At 35.9% G+C, this 21,885-nt stretch overlaps 1 protein-coding gene across 4 annotated transcripts in view; it reads right to left on the bottom strand.

The window, feature by feature from the left end:
* The window catches only part of LOC144956580 (uncharacterized), a 40,475-nt gene that overhangs the window by 14,274 nt on the left and 4,316 nt on the right, over positions 1 to 21,885 (bottom strand). For 3 of the 4 annotated variants that reach the window (XM_078887171.1, XM_078887168.1, XM_078887169.1), the window contains exons 3-10: positions 21,524 to 21,563; positions 19,740 to 19,901; positions 18,886 to 18,939; positions 17,915 to 17,950; positions 7,913 to 7,960; positions 5,957 to 5,980; positions 3,110 to 3,142; positions 1,036 to 1,080 (exon numbers count right to left, since the gene is read on the bottom strand). In XM_078887171.1, the coding sequence (XP_078743297.1) occupies positions 1,036 to 1,080; positions 3,110 to 3,142; positions 5,957 to 5,980; positions 7,913 to 7,960; positions 17,915 to 17,950; positions 18,886 to 18,939; positions 19,740 to 19,901; positions 21,524 to 21,563 (442 nt within the window). The remainder of the gene's footprint in view (positions 1 to 1,035; positions 1,081 to 3,109; positions 3,143 to 5,956; positions 5,981 to 7,912; positions 7,961 to 17,914; positions 17,951 to 18,885; positions 18,940 to 19,739; positions 19,902 to 21,523; positions 21,564 to 21,885) is intronic. The other variant, XM_078887170.1, reaches the window with a different exon arrangement.

Here is a 21,885-nt window from a genome sequence, read left to right on the forward strand (position 1 = left end):
ACATCAGACTATTGAATCGTATTTCAAATGTGGAAGAACTGTTCAAGAGATTGTGTCTTAGTAAACTCGAGAAAGTTTTGAAGGATAGCGATGGCCACCTTCACAAATATAGATAGTTCGAAGATGACGTCACTCAGGTCTTTGTTATTGTTTTTTTTTTTTTTTTTTTTTTGCCATCCGCTTTTATGAGTAATGCTCACTGAACTGTATTAACCTGACTATAAACGTTCATGGATACACATAGTTTTGTGTCTTGGTCCGTTATACTTCCGGATGGCAATGTAATGAGCTTCTTAGCCAAGCGCATACTATTCTATATTAAGTTCTCCTCGAGAAAGCGTTATCTTTTATCAATAAAAACAAAGACAACACGTCACCTTAGTTCATTTCTACCGGATAGTGTTCGAATTTTAATGCACAACTGTGATTTAAATCAAACATTAATTTTTTTAAAAACTAGATATACACACACAAGTTCGCACTTGTGAGGCCATAGGAATAATCTATCGCAATTTTAAAAAATAATATAGTGGTCTAAAGTGTCGCCAGTAATTCTTAATTCTATATTTATAGATTTTTATGCATTTACATATAAATTCAAACTTAAGAGTCATTGGGACAGCATATGCCACATTGTAAAATTGATATTACATTGTCGCCGTAAATCCTTCACTTTATAATTATATATTTTTATGCATGCCACGTTTGTAAACGTATTTCAATTTTTTGGATGAATAAAGTATAATATTATTATTATTATTATTATTATTATTATTATTATTATTATTATTATTATTATTATTATTATTATTATTATTATTATTATTATTATTATTATTATTATTATTATTATTATTATTATTATTATTATTATTAGTTATTATTATTATATTATTATATTATTATTATTATTATTATTAGTCCTATTATTATTATTATTATTATTATCATCATCATCATCATCATCATCATCATCATCATCATCATCATCATCATCATCATCATATAGCCGTACTATCTATGTTAATCACTTACCGTTCGGTCCGGCCTTAAAAGATTTTATTGTGGTTGTTGGGAGTTCTGAAAATGATAGGTATTATAATATAAATATCGTATACCGTTTCACAGGGAATGAGATTAGCGGAAGAGTAGCGTCCCTTGATTGGACGTCACCGGCGGAAAAGTTATTAGAGAGAGAGAACGTCAGTTTGGTTGTGCGCATGCGTCTCTCGTCCTCGATTCCGGTGAAAGCGGCATGAGACACTTCACCGAAAGCGAGGACTGGAGAGACGCATGCGCAAAACCATTTTGACGTTCTCTCTGTAAGGTGACGTCCAATCAAGGGACGCTACTCTTCCGCTAATCTCATTCCCTATAGCAGTACTGCCGTACTCTAAAAATACATGTATCTAAAGTTTTGGCCAGAAAAGTCGTCCTTCAAATATTATAGATCGACTGAAAAACTCCTCTTCTTGGCAAAAACTCTCAAATCTAGAAACACGTAAATTCCCAAGTTTGAGAGTTTTTGCCGAGATTGGGGTCATTTCAATCGATCCATATTTGAAGGACGAATTTTCTGGCCAAAATTTTAAAGTCGTGTTTGATTTAAGGTTTTTAAGAGTAGTACGACAGAATAGGAAGAGTAATTTGGTAATGTGGCTTTAACTGCTCCACAAGGAAATGTAGTGTACAATAGGGAATGAGATTAGCGGAAGAGTAGCGTCCCTTGATTTTTAAAATCTTATTCTAGTAACTGCTCATTAGTTTATTCATTTTTTATTGTTTTAAATGTCATAAGATTCTTATTTTATAGGGAATGAGATTAGCGGAAGAGTAGCGTCCCTTGATTGGACGTCACCGGTGGAGAAGTTATTTGTAAACACACCAACTACAAGCCAAGCGCTCCAAATAAATAAAAAAATGTATTATTCATATTTCTGTGCAAAAATACATATCATAATCAACGTTATGCATTTTTGAACAGAAATATGAATAATAGATTTTGTATTTGGAGCGCTTGGCTTGTAGTTGGTGTGTTTACAATGTGTAAAATGAGGACCTGGCCGTTAACAGCGTTGTCTCTGTCGAAAAAAAATAGTAACATCGCCTAACAGGCGTCATGTTTTGTTCTACATGTTACGTGCTGCTGTTGGTCAAGGACCCCTTGTATTCCGCTTTAACAGCGTTGTCTCTGTCGGAAGAAAATGTAATATCGCCTGATAGGCGTCATTCTACATGTTACGTGTTGCTGTTAGTCAGGGACCTTTTATAAAGAGCTTTGAGCACGTTTAGTGGATATTGCGCTATATAAAAAAAGTTCAATGATGCAAGGCATATGAGAATAAAATGAGATAAAATTTTATGATATAAAGTTATACATTTTGTGGACGATTATATATATATATATATATATATATATATATATATATATATATATATATATATATATATATATATACATATATATATATATATTATATATATATATATGTAATTTGTAGCAATAAGTATCCTATAAATGATATTTTTCTTCTCCCTTTCAGAATTTTACTTTATTCTATTTCATAATATATATATTTATTAATGCATTAATTCATTTATTCAGTCGTTTATCATCAAAAGTCATGAGTAACGTGAGTAAAGAGAGTTTTCCAAGCACGCCAACACCTGGAGTCGACACAGAAACCTACCGGTGGGAAGGTCAGTGTTCTATCCCGAGACCACAAAATAAAATTTTAAAATTCCCTTTATTTAGCCCAAAGGGGAAATGTGTCTCTATTGTCTATTCCAAAGGAAAACTGGAATAACTTAGTGCACCGCCGCAAATTGAGCTAGGCAAGGTGACTTGCTCAAGACCACACAGTGCAGCGGCGGGTGATCGAACTCGGTAACTTTCGGGCATGAGGCAAAGAACCCCCCCCCCACCCACCCACCCCAAAGCACCGTAATGTAAAAATGATAATCATCACCACAAACACATACATCATCATCATCACCACCACCACCACCATTAACACTACCACCACATAGCCGCAATCATCAACAACAACATCAACATTGTTATAGTTGCAATATATTGCCTTAAATATATTATAAATACGTATCTCACCTTCAGAAGGCGGTGGACCCCCGTTGCGCACAGCTGTAAATATAAAACGTCAAACTACATCATTTTTTGTGTGATATAACACGACAGTCTGGTATTATTCTAGTAGTAGTAGTAGTAGTAGTAGTAGTAGTAGTAGTAGTAGTAGTAGTAGTAGTAGTAGTAGTGGTAGTAGTAGTAGTAGTAGTAGTAGTAGTAGTAGTAGTAGTAGTAGTAGTAGTAGTAGTAGTAGTAGTAGTAGTAGTAGTAGTAGTAGTTAGTAGTGAGTATAGTAGTAGTTATGTAGTGTATAGTAGTAGTAGTGTAGTAGTAGTAGTATGTAGTAGTAGTAGTAGTAGTAGTTGTAGTAGTAGTAGTAGTAGTAGTAGTAGTAGTAGTAGTAGTAGTAGTAGTAAAAGTAGTAGTAGTAGTAGTAGTAGTAGTAGTAGTAGTAGTAGTAGTAGTAGTAGTAGTAGCAGTGGTAGTAGTAGTAGTAGCAGTAGTAGTAGTAGTAGTAATCGTAGTAGTAGTTGTTGTTGTTGTTATTGCTGTTGTAGTTGTAGTAGTAGAAGCAGTTGTAGTAGTAGTAGTAGTAGTAGTAGTAGTAGTAGTAGTAGTAGTAGTAGTAGTAGTAGTAGTAGTAGTAATAGTAGTAGTAGTATATTCATGTTCTGGTAAAAAAAAAAATACAAACTTTACTAAATTTCTATTTTACCATAAAACGTTTACTTGCTCAATTGTGGTTAACAATACTTTATATGCCATTAATCATTCGTTCCTTAAGTTATTTACAAAATGAACAATGACATCACCAGCATCATTAACATTATCATCATCATCATCATCATCATCATCATCATCTTCTTCTTCTTCTTCTTCTTCTTCTTCTTCTTCTTCTTCTTCTTCTTCTTCTTCTTCTTCTTCTTCTTCTTCTTCGTCTTCTTCTACTACTACTACTACTTCTTTTTCTGCTGCTGCTGTTGCTGCTGGTAGTGGTGGTGGCGGTGGCGGTGGTGGCAGTGGTGGTAGTGATAGTATTAGTATTGCCAATTATAATAATAACGAGGAAAGGAGAAAACGGATGTCTATAATGATTATGACGATCAGGAGGAAGGTGAAAAGTAGTAGGACTAGGAGGAGATATGGAAGGAAGAGAACAGAATTAAGAGGACATTATAACATTCTTTCACGGGTTTGGATAAATTAAATGAGTTATTTTCATCTCAAGCTCGTGAGTTATTCCGCGATATTAAAAACGAATATAATTCATCCCAAACCCGTGAAACATTACATTTTCTCGACCCTTCAGAATAATTTTCTTAGATATTTCGTAACCAATAATATGTAAAATGCTTCATTTTGCAAGGAATTCAAGTCATCTATAGTCACAAATCATTAGAAAAGCACATTCTGCATACAAGGGTAGTAGACGGCAAGAGAGGAAGAGGTAGAACAACAAGAAGCTGGGAACAAGATATATGTGAATGGCTGGGAATGACAACAACTCAAGCAAGTAGACTGGCGGAAAACCGTAATCTGTTTCGCAAGAAAGTTCGGGAAGCAATGTCCTACGCAGGATCAGCTGACTAGATGATAGTAGGTACGATGTGTCGCGTGTGGCCTTTTGTACTCCCACTAGTACACATTAAAGAGAAGTCATGTTTCTCCAAATCTATACTCTTCAACACTCATATCGTCACTTCCTTCCTAATGACGCATGGTAACTTAGTAACACTGGCTCTAAACTATCGGAACAATGGCTGACGTCCGTGTGAAATATTTCTCCGACGAGCATAAAAGCGTATCCAGAGGGAAAAAAACACATAAATTTGATCATGTTTTGACTTTTACACATTCTGATCACAAGGTATATGAAAAGTTCTAGCCAGCTTGAAGAATAAAAAGTAATGATTTTCTTTGTCTAGAACCAATATGGCCGCCGTTGCCGGGCGGCGTGACATCAGACTACTGGATCCAATTTGATAATCACAAGGCTTGGTGTGTTGATACGTAGCCATCGCTATCTTATAGATAGAATGAAGATGACGCCACGAGAGGTCTTTGTTATTGATTTTTGCCATCCGCTTTTATGAGTAACATAGTTTAGTGTGTTGGGTCCGTTATACTTCCGGATGGCAATGTTGTGAGCTTCTTAGCCAAGCGCATACTATCTATAGCCTGGCACTAGGGCCGACTAGGACTTATCTTATGACGTCATTTTATAGGTTTATGCTATTCTTGGCGAGTTGTCGTTAGTAGTGCTCAAGGAAACGAGAGATCCCATTGGTTGAACTATTGAATACAACTCACGATTTGTTTTCTTTTGTGGCCAAAGACTTGTCTTTTGATGTCATTTTTTGGTCAGGATCAGGCTATGAGTTAACGATGGCTATGGTTCCTATGACCGATATTTTTATATTATTATTGTGGGTTTTTTTTAGTGTGTGAGGTGGAAGGGGCAGCAGGAAATAATAATACAACTACAGGTGCTCACCAAATGAGTGATGATTTTTATTGATCATCGATTCAATTTTATTCGACTTAACTGCAAAACAAAATGACAATTTGACCCCCAAAAAGTTAGATATATGTATTCATTTGCACCAAAAGACTGTTTTAAATGGCAAATAAGAAGTCTTTTCAACCTGTTTTTAAGCCAATGAAATGAGTGAAATTATTCTGCAATCGTTCAAAAATATTTTATTCAACGCGTTCAAAGGATTATTCAACGATTAATTATTTAATAAGAAATGATAGTGATTTCCAATGAGAGGGGTGGAATGAAGTCGTTTTGGTGACGGAAGAGGAGGAAGAGGAGGAGCAGGAGGGTGTGTATATATTATTTTACTTTAAATCTATAATTTTACTCACCGCCTCTCATCTGCTTCATGACACCTGAAATGTAAGGTAATGAAATATTGTATATATACTAATAAATAATAATAATAATAATATATATAATAATAATAATAATAAAATAAATAGTAATATGATCTGAAGTAATACAGGCAGCAGCGGCAGAAGCAGTATATATATGTAATAGTAGTAGTAGTAAGTAGTAGTAGTAGTAGTAGTAGTAGTAGTAGTAGTAGTAGTAGTAGTAGTAGTAGTAGTAGTAGTAGTAGTAGTAGTAGTAGTAGTAGTAGTAGTAGTAGTAGTAGTAGTAGTATAGTAGTAGTAGTAGTAGTAGTAGTAGTAGTAGTAGTAGTAGTAGTAGTAGTAGTAGTAGTAAGTAGTAGTAGTAGTAGTGTAGTAGTAGTAGTAGTGTAGTAGTAGTTAGTAGTAGTAGTAGTAGTATAGTTAGTAGTAGTAGTAGTAGTAGTAGTAGTAGTATATTAGTGGCAGTAGTAGTAATAGTAGTAGTAGTAGTAGTAGTAGTAGTATATTAGTAGTAGTAGTAGTAGTAGTAGTAATAGTAGTAGTAGTAGTAGTAGTAGTAGTAGTAGTAGTAGTAGTAATAGTAGTAGTAGTAGTGTAGTAGTAGTAGTAGTAAGTATGTAGTAGTAGTAGTAGTAGTAGTAGTAGTAGTAGTAGAGTAGTAGTAGTAGTAGCAGTAGTAGTAGTAGTAGTAGTAGTAGTAGTAGTAGTAGTAGTAGTAGTAGTAGTTGTTGTTGTTGTTGTCCCAGGTTTGAGAGTTTTTGCCAAGTTGAGGGTCATTTAAATCGATAACTATTTGAAGGACACGTTTTCTGGATAACACGAAATTCTGCCGGAGTACATCAGTTAGCTGAATAAATGATAACTGTCTCTGAATATAGTTACTCAAGGGCAGTTAAGCTTGAATGATAACTGTCTCTGACTATAGCAATGTACTCAAAGACATTGGAAACTTGAATGATAACTGTCTCTGACTATAGTGATGTACTCAGGGGCGGTGGAAACTTGAATGATAACTGTCTCTGACTATTGATGTACTGAAGGGCATTGGAAATTTGAATGATAACTGTCTCTGATTATAGTGATGTACCTATGGGCATTGGAAACTTGAATGATAACTGTCTCTGACTATAGTGATGTACTCAGGGGCATTGGAAACTTGAATGATAACTGTCTCTGACTATAGTGATGTACTCAGGGGCATTGGAAAGTTAAATGATAACTGTCTCTGACTATAGTGATGTACTCAGGGGCGGTGGGAACTTGAATGATAACTGTCTCTGACTATTGTGATGTACTCAGGGTAATTGGAAACTTGAATGATAACTGTCTCTGACTATAGTGATGTACTCGGGGTAATTGGAAACTTGAATGATAACTGTCTCTGACTATAGTGATGTACTCAGGGGCAATAGAAACTTGAATGATAACTGTCTCTCTGACTACTCAGCTGATGATACTTCCAATGTGGGGCGTGGAAACTTGAATGATAACTGTCTCTGACTATTGTTACTCAAGGGCAGTTAAACTTGAATGATAACTGTCTCTGACTATAGCGATGTACTCAAGGACATTGGAAACTTGAATGATAACTGTCTCTGACTATAGCGATGTACCCAGGGGCATTGGAAACTTAGTGTGACTATGTGGTCTTGTCGTCTGACACTCACTTTCGGATCAGAATGTCATGGGTTCGACCCTTGCTCGGCACAGTTGAGTCATTGGAAAAGGCTCTTTACTCACCGTACTCAGCTGTAAAATGAGAACCTGGCCGTTAACAGCGTTGTCTCTGTCGGAAAAAAATTGTAAGATCGCCAAACAGGCGTCATGTCTCGTCTTACATGTTAAGCGTTGCTGTTGGTCAGGGACCATTTGTAAAAGCTCAACTATATACAATCTCAACTTAAAACACAGAAGTTAAATAATCTTTTATTATTGATAAAGACGTACCTTGTGGTTTAGTCGACGCTTCAGGAAGGGGTGTTGAGGCAATACCTGCTTTACGATTAAGAAACACAAAACAACAATATTAAGATTAGTTCTGTTGATGCAATATGTTTCGGTAAAATACTCAAAATATCCGCCAGACGGATAAACGTACAAAACTATGTGCAACCTTAAACTATATCTTCTTCTCTTCTTCTTCCTTTAAGTCTGTAACTTCAAATTTTCAAGATTCCACAGACCACAGTATTTTTCTTTGTTTGGAGATGAGAGACTATTCCACTGTCTTAATGTCGATTGTATGAACGAGTACAAGTGGACATCCATTATTGAGTGGAGAACCATAAACTTGGATGTCTTCCTCTTAGTTTGTTGAATATCACCGTGGGGTAATTTAACCTTCTCATTACCAACTATAGGAAAATCGTCACATTCGTTACGATACAACCAACATTTTTCTTATTCAAAATTCTTTTGTACATCATAAAGTTTAAAGAAAATGAGCAATTTGTTGTAGACCTTGTTTTGCTAAAGATTTTTTGTATCGCAAGAACTTACTGCTATTGTTTTTGAGTGGTAAAAATATATTTTTGTGTTAGTTAGGTGTGAAGTTTTGTAGAAAATCCTGAAAATGGCTGGTAAGGAGAGAGTTAACTGTCGTTTAGACCTTTGTAAAAATCGTTACTTTTTTTTTAACCTCAGGAATGAGAGACACCCAATGTGTATCGTCACTTTGCTATTTTAGGATTATCTCCATCTTATACAAACGGCCATAAACATAGGCAGAGGGATATAGACCTTTAAAAAAAAAGAAAAAGATAAAAAATGATTAAATAAATAAATAAATAAATATCGTTACTTTGTGACGCTTTATTCTTTTTTGTTGTGATTCATGATTTAAATCAGTTTTAATTGTCTTTATCTTTGTTGTTTTGATTTATAAATTTCAATGATCTGTTTTGTACTTGTTCGATTTCTTGAATTTCTGATTATTTTATTGTGGTGAGGGGTCCAGTCTGATTGATAGAATTCAGGGAAAACTACTCAATAAAATGGCTGTCTAAATCCAATAACGAAGAGCTGAGTGACGTCAAATTTGTTCGTTCGATCTATAGATAGTATGCGCTTGCCTAAAAAGCTCACAACATTGCCATCCGGAAATATAATAGACCAACACATAAAACTATGTGTAACCTTTAACGTTTATAGTCGTCTGATTAATACAGTTTAGTGAGAATTACTCATAAACGCGGATGGCCAAAAGCAATAACAAAGACTATCTATAGTCGATGCCTGACTTTGAGGAGGGCTCCAATGGCTCAGTTTGTAGCGCACTTGCATGACACGCGAATAAAATGAGACCAAATCGGAGAAGAACCGACTCTATGGGTCTGTGCGGCTATGTGGTCTAGTGGGATGACACTCGCTTTCGGGTCGGAAAATCCTGGGTTCGACCCTCGCTCGGCTCATAATTGAGTCCTTGGAAAATGGCTCTTTACTCACATTCTCTCACCGTACTCAGGTGCAAAATGAGTACCTACCTGGCAATTAACTGTGTTGTCTCTGTTGTGAAAAAAAAATTCTAATATCGCCTAACAGGCGTCACTACCCGTTCTACATGTTACGTGTCGCTGTTGGTAAAGGACCCCTTGTAAAGCGCTTTGAGTACGTTTAGTGGATATTGCTCTTTATAAAAGCTCAAGGAAGTTTGTTTTTTTACCTAAGTCGTCCTTTCAAAGGGTAGCTGGAAAGAGAGCATTAACTTGAAACAGACAGAGAAAACCTCCATTTGATGGCGTTTGTGGCTCAGAAGGACTGCAAGGCCTGATCGATTCTTTCAACCTTTGTGAATTGTAAACACACATCAGAACTATAATTAAATAATTGAGCTTTTAAAAAGCGCAATATCCACTAAACTTGCTCAAAGCGCTGTACAAGGGGTCCCTGGCCAACAGCAACACTTTACATGTAACATTTAGGATGTGAAGCCTGTTAGGCGATATTACAACGCTGGTAACGGCGAGATACTCATTTTTCACATGAGTACGATGAGATAATGTGAGTAAAGAACCTGTTCCGAGGACTCAACTATGCGCCGACGGAGGCTCAAACCCAGGACCTTCAGATCCGAAAGCGAGTGTCATATCACAAGACCACATAGCCGCACAAACGGCTGATATTTTTTTTTGGCTAAAAGTATGGAATTTTGGGGTCTTGATAGCTCAGTTGGTAGAGCACTCGCTTCACACCAAAAGGGACCAAGATCGATCCTGGATGCAGTCGATACATCTTATATTATCTTACTAAAGGCTTAATACGAATTATCCTTTAATTATCCTATAGTTTATAATTATAGAGTCTCTTACAGAGGGTGTAACTAAAACTGTGAATGGCTTCAACAGCCGATGCCTTTCCATCATTAAGGTAGAGGACTACAGAGAAACAGCAAAACGTCCCGAATTCGACCTGGTAACTACAGTGATGAGACGCAGGCTCCGCTTTGTGGGGCATATCTTACGCATGGATGCAGACCGCCTCCTGCGTCTAACTTTTATTGCCTACTTGAAGAGCTCGACAACTATGCCCATTGACGAAATTGTGACTCAAGCCAGGAACAGAAATGCTTGGTCCCAATATGTGAATTCCCTGCGTCCGTGACACTTTATGCTGATGTATAGGATCGAACCCAGGACCTTCCGACCCGAAAGCGAGTGCCCCACTAGACCACATAGCCGCACAGACCCATAGGGTCGATCCAGTGATCAGAAAACAGAGATTCTGCTCTTCTCCGATTTGGTCTCATTTTATTCGCGTGTCATGCAAGTGCGCTACAAAATAAGCCATGAGAGTCCTCTTCAAATTAATTAATCTTAACGTTTCGGTTTAAGGCCTGTATTAAATTTTCCTTATTACAGCTATATTAATCAAGGGAAATAACTGCGTAGATACATATTTTTTCTTCATATTCATTGCATTAGGGGAAATTGGGCTAAAACCGTGCACATTTGGATTGAAAACATGAAAATTGACATACAGGTAGCACAGGTAGCTAAAAATCATATAAATGACACGTGATATAGAACCACTCTCGCAATTTATGATAACAGTGGGGTTTGTTTTTTTTTACATAATTCCCCCTACTATACGACACAATATACATTTTTCTTATCCAGATTTTATTCGGACATCACAAACTTTGAAGATTGATCTTTGTTTAATTAATTTATAAGAACATCAAGTTGTTTTGTAGAGAGCTTGCTTGAGTTTAAAAATCAATTTTGTCTGCTGGGTAAGCAATTTTGCCAGTTTGGGAAAATACTGAAAATAACCAATCAGTAAGGAGAGAGATATGCCAGGATTGATGTGCAAATAGGTCCTCGTCAGCTGGTATCTAATCAAATGTGTCAGTGCATGACATAATCAGTACGAAGGTGAAAATTTTGTATTTGCTTTTTTTGGCATTTTCTGAAAGAATATGCTCCCCAGAGTATTTTAATCTGTATTTGAAGTAAATCGGGTGATTTTTCATGAAGTTATGGTCAGATGTATTGGAAAGGTTTCCACAACTTTTCTCAAATTTCATACTTTTTCATTGACTAGCTGAAAAAAATATTTAAAATTGAAATTCAGCTTTGATATTTCCCGAAGATGTACAAAAAGGGTCAATTTAATCATTTATGACAAGAACTCATTTTTGATAAAATTTGACCTTCTAACTAAACTTGGCAATATCTCAGTTCAAACCTTTTCACCATCCGACTGATCATGTCATTCGTTTTTCTTGTTTACAGACAGTCGAGCTGTTTTTACTGGACCAAAACAAAAATGATACGGTTGAATTTATCTATGTGGCATTTTCCCCATGCAAATTAAATGAATTTTCATCGGCAAAGATATTCTCACTTTAATAATCTATGACGCAAAACAAGAAATCACGATTTTACATTCGTGATAATTAATCAACTGACAGGAATGAAATTTCACAAGGTGTGATCGATGTTAACATGGAAGATATTTCATTACTGGGCGTCCTTTAGGCTATTGATGTCTGTTAATGTTAATGTCGTATTTTGTTCTGCTGTTTTTGCTTGCTTATTTCTTTCTAATTTTGATTTTGTTTCTTTTATATTATATTTATTCTATACAAAAAAAAATCATTAGGAAGAGATTAATGATGTGGCATTTACATTTTCTTTCAATGCAAGTCTGATAACCCGATTCCTTGTGGACTTATTGTTGTAATAGAAACCTCAAAAAAAACAAATGACGCAAAATATTGCCCATTATAAGAATGGTAAACTAGGCCCATTTGTGGGTTCGGATGTCGGACCTGCATATACGTCACTTTCAATGCATTAGTGACTCATTTTGTTGTAATGAAAACCTCAAAAAAAACAAAAAAACAACGCAAAATATTGTCCATTACAACAATGTTAAACTACTAGGCCCATAAGTGGGTTCGGATGTCAGACCTGCATATATGTCGCTTTCAATGTGCATTAGTGACTCATTTTGTTGTAATGGAAATCTCAAAAAATGACGCAAAATATTGTGCATTACGACAATGTTAAACTAGTCCCATAATGTCAGACCTGCATAATATATGTACACGTTGCTGTCAATGCATTAGTGACCCGTTACCTCAATCCGGTGTTATGCCATGATAAACCCGATCATGAAAACAGCTTAAAGGTCAATTAATCAAAATCTGGAATGTTTTGTTTTTGTTTTTGTTTTGTTTTTTTGTTTTTTTTTGTTTGTTTTTTTTTTTTTGTTTTTTTTTTCAGTTTTACAAAGCATTCGATTTCAGCCCAAGTTTCCTAGTTTTTGAACCACCATGTCCTTCCGGTAAGTTGCGGCTATGTGGTCTAGTGGTATGACACTCGCTTTAGGATCGGAAGGTCCTGGGTTCGAGCCTCGCTCGGCGCATAGTTGAGTCCTTGGAAAAGACTCTTTACTCACATTCTTTCACCGTACTCAGGTGTAAAATGAGTACCTGGCCGTTAACAGCGTTGTCTTTGTCCTAAAAATTGTAATAATATCGCCTAACAGGCGTCATATCCCGTCCTACATGTTAAATGTTGCTGTTGACCAGGGACCCCTTGTAAAGCGCTTTGAGCACATTTAGTGGATATTGCGCTATAAAAAGCTAAATTAAAAAAAAAAAATAACTCTCTCCTTACCGACTGGTTTCAGGATTTATCTTGTCGAAATGTCATGCATACGTATCCGGCACAAAAATCGATGTTTTTGCACGTAAACTAAGAAGCAATCATGACATACAATAGATATTGCTGTGCCTGGAAAAGGATGAGTTACATTACAGCATTCGATCTCAATTCGCCTGGCTATCACAAAGATTTCTCGCAAGATTTTAGTGACGTGCAAAGAAGTCAGAATAAGAAAATTGTTCATTGTATTCTAGGGGGCAGCGTGGCTCAGCGGTACGGACTTTTCTTCCTACCCGAAAGGTATCGAGTTCGATCACCCGCCGCTGCGCTGTGTGGCCTTGAGCAAGTCACCTCGCCTTAGCTAAATTTGCGGCGCTGCACTGCGGCTAACGCCTGCCAGTTTTCCCTTGGAATAGACCCTAGAGACAAATTTCTCCTATGGGATGAATAAAGGGAATTTTATTTTTATTTTCTATTTTATTTTATTCTTAACGAAGGTGACGATTTTCCTGTAGTTTATATGGAAAGAGTTATGTCCGAATGAACTATATAATAATGAGAAAATTACTTCTAGAGTCAAATCTATCTGAGTTTACAAATACAATGTTTTTAAAGTTTTAAATACAAAATCTATTTTCATCCAAAGAGAAAAGAGAGTAGTCCTTCAGAGCCAGTAGGCCCCCATGGAGCAAGAGTTTTTCCCGGTCCTATAACATCGTGTAATGGACAATAGCAATTGCTTGTTACCCTTTTGATAGGACGCTAGTTTAATGTAATCTACTTACCGCCAGCCAGATCTTACAGACTCAGGTACCCAGTCATTGCTGGGTGGACAGAGGGGGGGGGGGGAAGGGATGGGGGGAATGGGGGGGGGGGATCTCGATCTTGGTCAATTTGCTGTATCTTTATGCACCAATGGTATCGCGGACACCGAACTGTTCCGGTGTCCCGTTTACAGCTCTAGTGTGTATTTGTGTGTCCTTGTTAGATTCATATCACATCATGTTATTTAGGCAATTGACTTGATTACCATTTGCCTTATAAGCATATAGTCATAATTACGTCAGAAAATGATTAATTCTTTATTAACCATTAATAATAATATTTCTACAAAGGCATAATTTTTCGTTTCATACTTCACAAACTGTTACAGAGTTTAAGAGGTGTCACAATGATTTTAAACATTCTCCTTCTGCAAGATTTAGATCTGTTTTTGTTTGTTTTTGCTTCTTTTTTTTTTGGGGGGGGGGGGGGGTTAAAGACTTTTTGTTTGCTTGTTTACTTCATTTTAGTTTTTTGTTTTGTTTGTATACTTGTTTCTCTCTCTCTCTCTCTCTCTCTCTCTCTCTCTCTCTCTCTCTCTCTCTCTCACACACACACACACACACACACAAACACACACATACATTCAATTACTAAGAGATAAATTGAAATCTCACAGTGTTGATATCAATGTGACAAATTAGCGAGGAGTATTCACTATCTGTGTCTATTATGATTTCTCTCTCCTTTTCCCAAAAGCGCTAACAGTATTGAGTGCTTCAAGCCGAGACTGAAGACAAAATATTTTAGATCTAACTTTCCCTTAATATTTCAAAATTTAGCATTTAATTTTCTTAACTCTCTCCTTACCAGCCATTTTAAGGATTTTCCCCAAAACTTCACACCCAACTAACACAACAATATATTTTTTATCACTCAAACACAATAGCAGTAAGTTCTTGCCATACATTATTTCTTTAGTAAAACATCCTCTACAACACACTGTTTATTTTCTTTAAATTTTATGATGTACAAGAGAAATTTGAATAAGTAAAATGTTGGTTGTATCGTAACGAATGTGATGATTTTCCTATAGTTGGTATGGAGAGGGTTAAATGAAGATCTGGAAAAGTGCGCATGAATAAGTGCCAGAGAGAAAAATACAAGAAAAAAGCGTCTAAAAATTACCCGAGACCTCCTGTTTCATCCACACGTTTTCAAATCTTTATTCAATTTATTTGATTTAAATATGTAATTTTGGAAATATCAATTTCGTTAATCTTGCTCTATATTTCTGCTTTGGCAGATAACAAAAAACCCACCAATTTTTCGACTGGGGTTCGAACCCCAGACTTCCTGTTTCATACACACTTATTCAAACCTTACTCAATTTGGTTTGAATTTGTAATTTTGGAAATATCAATTTCGTTAATCTTGCTCAATATTTCTACTCTGGTAGAAAACAAAACAACAATCAATTTTCAACTGGGGAGCGAACTCCAGACCTCCTGTTTCATACACACTTTTTCAAACCTTACTCAATTTGGTTTAAATATGTAATTTTTGAAATATCAATTTCGTTAATCTTGCTCAATATTTCTGCTCTGGCAGAAAACAAAACAACAATCAATTGAACAAGAAGACGACAAGCATCACTCGGTAAGTTTTGACCTAGAGAATCCACAGAGAAAACGAAAGAAGGACCATCGACCACAGAAAACCCGGAGAAGATATTTAGAGGCAGACAGTCGGCGTTCTGGACTGAAATGGAGAGCATTGGAACTGATGGCAAGGGACAGAAAAAAATGTGGAGGACCTTCGTTGATGGCCTATGCCCGCCCTGGAGGAGTTAAAGGCCAAAGTGAGTAAGTAAGCAAGTAAGTTGGTAAGTATAGATAGAACGAAGATGACGTCACTCAATCCTTTGTTATTGTATTTTGCCATCCGCCTCACTAAACTGTATTACCCCGACTATAAACGTTCATGATTACACACAGTTTTGTGTGTTGGTCCGTTCTACTTCCGGATGGCAATGTTATGAGCGTCTTAGCCAAGCGCATACTATCTATATGTGAGGGTCTTCGACATCGTCATCGTTGTTGTTGTCGTTTGTTTTCTTTTGTTTGTTTTTTTTTTGTGTTTTTTTTGTACGTTTTTAAAAAGATAATTCTTTTTTTATTTTTTTTTTTTTTTGTTTTTGTTTTTGTTTTTTGTTTTTTTTGTTTGTTTTTTTTTTTTTTGGTGGTTTTTTTTGCTATTATTTTTGTCTGTTTTTTCTATCTCTCTATCTTTTTTTCTGATTATATCCTTGGGTTTTCGTTTTCTCTTCCATCATTAATAACTTGGTTTGAAGTTGAAATCTGACACCGGTTCCATTCGGTTTAAGCATGTAATACAGAAAATGCCAATCTCAGCAAACTAGTTCTGTTTTTTGTATCAAATTTCAATGTTTAATCAAATCTAGACCGCGATTTCTCAAGTCTCGAGTCATCTAACGCAAGTTGGGCTTGGGTTTTGATGATAAATGTATTGATGTGTCATTGTTGTTAATGATGATGATGATGATGATGATGATGATGATGATGATGATGATGATGATGATGATGATGATGATGATGACGATGATGATGACGATGATGATGATGATGATGATGAGGAGGAGGAGGGCGAGGAGGAGGAGGAGGATGATGATGATGATGATGATGATGATGATGTTGACGACGATGATGATGATGATGATGATGTGATGATAATGATGATGATGATGATGATGATGATGATGATGATGATGATGATGATGATGATGATGATGATGATGATGACGATGATGATCTCGATGACGAAGATGATGATGATGATGATGACGACGACGATGATGATGATGAAGATGATGATGATGATGATGATGATGATGATGATGATGATGATGACGTCAAAATAGGCCTATAATTGCGTTCGGATGTCAGACCTGCATATATGTACACGTCGCTCTATCCGGTACGATGTTTGTGTGGAGATAAAGATATGAAAAAGTGTGTATGAAAGACTTGCCAGACAAAGAAGAAAGAAAAATACAAAAGTAAAAATAAAATATCCCTAGAAATGAGCCTGCTTCGACTGATGGAATGGGTCGCCTATTGTATCAAATCACTCAACCCTAACACTGACTACATCTGTCACCCTTCGCCTCAAAACGGTATTAAGTCGGGATGGTTAAGATGCTGAAAATTGAATTTATAGCCAGAAATATGAGACTTGTGTTGAGTTTGTATGTTTTATTGAGAAGAATAGATATCATATTTTAGGGTGCTAATGCCAACAATTTATATTTTTGACCCGTTTAACATTTAATTCGGCTTTTAAGCATATGGTTCGTTCCGACATAATACCGTTTTGAGACGATGGGTCACATCTGTAGTTACTAGTTACACGGGTTACTTATCTCACTCAGTCGCTCTCACTCTATCCCATGACCGGTTGGTCGTCGGGGGGACTCTGGGGATGCAGACTTCACCATTCGACACCACTCATCACAGCCTTCCTCATTGGATTGCTCCACGTCACGGGTTATTTATACCCCGTGCCTATTTATTACATTTTTCTGAGACAAATTATAGGCATATAATCAAAGCTAATGTTTTTAGTTTTTACAAGTTAATGATAGTTGAATAAAACTATCTATGTAGGTACATGATCATTTTAAGACATTTTTTTCTATTTTGAAAAATAGCAAAAATCTCTAGGATTGAGTGAGTTAACCCTCTCCTCACCAACTATCTATAGGAAAATCGTCACATTCGTTACGATACAACCAACATTTTTCTTATTCAAATTTCTTCTGTACATCATAAAATTTAAAGAAAATGAACACAGTGTGTTGTAGAGACTGTTTTGCTAAAGAAATTATCTATCGCAAGAACTTACTGCTATTGTGTTTGAGTGGTAAAAATTATATTTTTGTGTTAGTTGGGTGTGAAGTTTTGGGGAAAATCCTGAAAATGGCTGGTAAGGAGAGAGTTAATCACATTCTTAAACATCACGATGAGATATCTGTTTTGTTTGTAAATCAACTTACCAACATCTGGATTATTTCCTCCGTTCAGCTTTTCATCTATCGAAAGTAAAAATTTTAAAAAAGATTCGATAAAAAGATAGTTGTTTGAGACTGCATCAAAGGAAATTAAGGAAAGTTATGGTGAAAAGATGGTTGTTTGACTTCTATGGACAGTAAAGAAAGATACGATGAAAAAATGGTGATTTAACATTGCATCGAAGGTAAAGAAAGATTTGATAAAAAGATGGTTGTTTGATACTGCATTGATGTAAAGTAAAGGATGATTCGATAAAAAATTGACTGTTTAACACATGGAAATTAAAAACAGATTGGATAAAAAAAATTGGTTGTTTGACATTGCCTCTATGGCAAGTAAAGAAATATACGATGAAAAGCTGCTTGTTGAGTAAATTGTTTTTTTCTCAAAATTTAGAAAATAGAAAACTCACATTGTCCTCCATCTTGTAAATACGAGAACATGCTTGACTTATGAGCATAATTTTTGTTTAGCGAAACATCGCATAATGTCTTATAAGTGCTTAACAAGGGGCTCCAAACCAATAGTGACCTTCAATATGTAAGCCTGCATGCAGGGCTGTGCGTGCTATTATAATTTTATTTTCGTAGTGATAACCAGTGATAAAACGTATATCGGCCAGGTACTCAGTTAACACCTGAGTTTAGTGAGAAAATGTGATTAAACGGTTATTTCCCTGGGATGAAAATTCTTTGCGCGCCCCCTTGAGGACTAGAAGAAGAAGAAGAAGAAGAAGAAGAAGAAGAAGAAGAAGAAGAAGAAGAAGAAGAAGAAGAAGAAAAGAAAAAAAGAAGAAGAAGAAGAAGAAGAAAAAAAGAAGAAGAAGAAGAAGAAGAAGAAGAAGAAGAAGAAGAAGAAGAAGAAGAAGAAGAAGAAGAAGAAGAAGAAGAAGAGGGAGAGGAAGAAAGAAAGAAACGAAAAAGACAAACTATATTGTTCAATGACAATAACTCACTTTTTGCTTCGTTGTCGTCAGTTGTCGCAGAGTTGTTGTTTGATAGTTCATCAGCTGGAAACATGAATGAGAAATTTCGTTATTGTTTTGTTTTGTTCTTTATTTTGTTGTTATTGTTGTTTGTTTTTTGTTGTTGTTTTTGTTGTTGTTGTTGTTGTTGTTCTTCTTCTTCTTCTTCTTCTTCTTCTTTTTCTTCTTCTTCTTCTTCTTCTCTTTTCTTCTTCTTCTTCTTCTTCTTCTTCTTCTTCTTCTTCTTCTTCTTCTTCTTCTTCTTCTTCTTCTTCTTCTTCTTGACTAATTATTTGTTTCGAGAAGGAAAAATGATGTATACTGCAGTAACGGATAAAAGTAGTATAGAGAATCCATGATTTTCCTTGCTGGAGACTATTCTTATGTGGACTTTATTATTCGAAATGACTGTCCCTTTGGAGAAACATATTTAAGTTTGCAGGAAAAGAAAAAAAAATTATTAAAAACCAACAACAACGACAAAAAAAAATAGATTAACCTATCCGAATGCCGTTGTGATTTGCTAATCGGAAATATTTTGCTTGGGTTTTTTGTTTTTGAGTTGTTTTTTGTTTTGTTTTGTTTTGTTTTGTTTTTGTTTTTTTGGTGTGTGTGTGTGTGTGTGTGTGTGTGTGTGTGTGTGTGTGGGACGGATGGTGGGGGGGGGGGGGTTGTTAGGTGTTTTGTTGTGGGGTTTTCTTTTTGATTTAAACCAAAAAAAAGATTAAAAGGTATTAATATCAAGCTAACATAATTAACAACTCTAAAATCACAGCACTTCCAGACTTTTGCAATGGTGTTGATGATGATGATGATGATGATGATGATGATGATGATGATGATACCTATGAAATAGGCCGCAGTGGCCACGACCCCAGCCATCAACATGACCACCACCACGATAATGAGAGCTTTCCTGGTTCCCAAAGCTTTCCGCTTGCCGTTCATTTCTAGACTAGTCTTGCTGTCGTCATCCTCGCAATGCCCTTTGTCGCCATTGGAATACACTGAGGATATTACAATAATAGAGAAACGAAATAAAGTATCATGTGAGCTATTGTGGCCAACCCTTTCAAAACGGTATTATTTTTATTGAACTTTATTGAACTTTATGCTTACAATAAGATTCAATAGTCTGATGTCACGTCCGCCCAGCAACGAGCAACTTGGTTCTAAACAAAGAAAATCGGTACTTTTTATTCTTCATGCTGGCTAGAACTTTTTCACACGTCATTTGATCAGAATGTATAAAAGTCAAAATATGATCAGACTTATATTGCTTTTCTCCTCTGGATAGACTTTTATGCTCGTCGGAGAAGTATTTCATAAGGGCGTCCGCAGTTGTTCCGATAGTTTAAAACCAGCTGATAAGTTACAATGCGCTATTACGAGGGAAGTGACGTCACGACTGTTGAAGCCAATTGCATTTCAACGTCAAAATCATTGTTATTTCATAAATTTGTTTTCTTTACAATTAACGAAATGATAATATTATTCTTCCTCTCCTCATGAATGGTAACGCATAGTGATATCAAGTTTACAAAAAGTATGTGTGGTGGCAGATAATCAAGCGTTAAATCTGACTATTAAACAAAATTATCAACAACAACAACAGGCGCATCGTTTAGACAATAAAATCTTTCCAGAGATTCATACGACACAAAACAAAACTTGAGCTTTTACATAGAGCAATATCCACTCAACGTGCTCAATGCTCTTTACAGCCTGAGTCCGGTGAGAGAATACGAAAAAGATCATGTTTCCAAGGACGATTCAACTAAACGCCGCTCAAAACAGGACTCGAACCCTGCGCTTTCCGGTCCGAGGGCAAGTATCATACCACCAGACCGCATAGTTGCAGCTACAATAAAAGGCTTAATAGGATTCAATAGTCTGTGTCACGTCCGCCCAGCAACCAGCAGCTTAATTCTAAACAAAGAAAATCTGTACTTTTTATTCTTCATACTGGCTAGAACTTTTTCACATGTCATGTGATCAGAATGTATAAAAGACAAAACATGATCAGATTTATAATGTTATTCACCTCTGGATACACTTTTATGCTCGTCGGAGAAGTATTTCATAAGGGCGTCCGCCATTGTTCCGATTGTTTATAACCAGTCACTAAATTACTAAGCGTCATTACGAGGGAAGTGACGTCACGACTTTTGAAGCCTATTAAGAAGAGTGAATTTTGTTTCTTAAAGTTGAAAACACACAGACTTTCCTAACTCTGATTATTTTTACTTCATTTTGTACATTCCAACATATCACCTATTTTTCAAAGACGTTAGCTTTTATATAGCGCAATATACACTAAACGTGCTCAAATCGCTTTACAAAGCGTCCCTGATTAACAGCAACACGCAACATGTACAACGAGACATGACGCCTGTTAGACGATATTACATTTTTTTCGACAGAGACAACGCTGTTGACGGCCAGGTACTCATTTTACACCTGAGTACGCTAATGTGAGTAAAGAGCCTTTTCCAAGGAGTCGACTTGTGAGGCTTGAACCCAGGACCTTCCGATCCGAAAGCGAGTGTCATACCACAAGACCACATAGCCGCATGAATAGGTTGAAATTGCTGACTTAATGCTTCATTACATTCTAACACAAACGTACCTTTCTTTTCAGTTCTTGCAAGAGATTTCTTTCCACATCTCTGTAAATAAAGACAATTTAATAAAAACATTTTTATAATCAAAACAAATCATTCTTTTTTTTAATCATGTTTATTTCATTTTCATTTTGCTATTTACAAAACAATAAATTGTCTTTAACGAACTAGAGTTATTTCTAGTTATAGAAACTCATCGCACATATAATTTTGATTTGCATATTAAGGATTGTATGGGGTGGGGCAAACAGGCTGATGGGTATTATTTTCAAAAGGTTTTTTTTTTTTTTTGTTTTGTTTTGGTCTAGATTCGAATATGTTGTTATCACTATACAAATCATCTGTATGATCAATTTTAGAATATGGG

This window comes from Berghia stephanieae, chromosome 11 (genome assembly GCF_034508935.2).
Source record: "Berghia stephanieae isolate SIO BIC M18660-M18661 chromosome 11, UCSD_Bste_1.3, whole genome shotgun sequence".
NCBI lineage: Eukaryota > Metazoa > Mollusca > Gastropoda > Nudibranchia > Aeolidiidae > Berghia > Berghia stephanieae.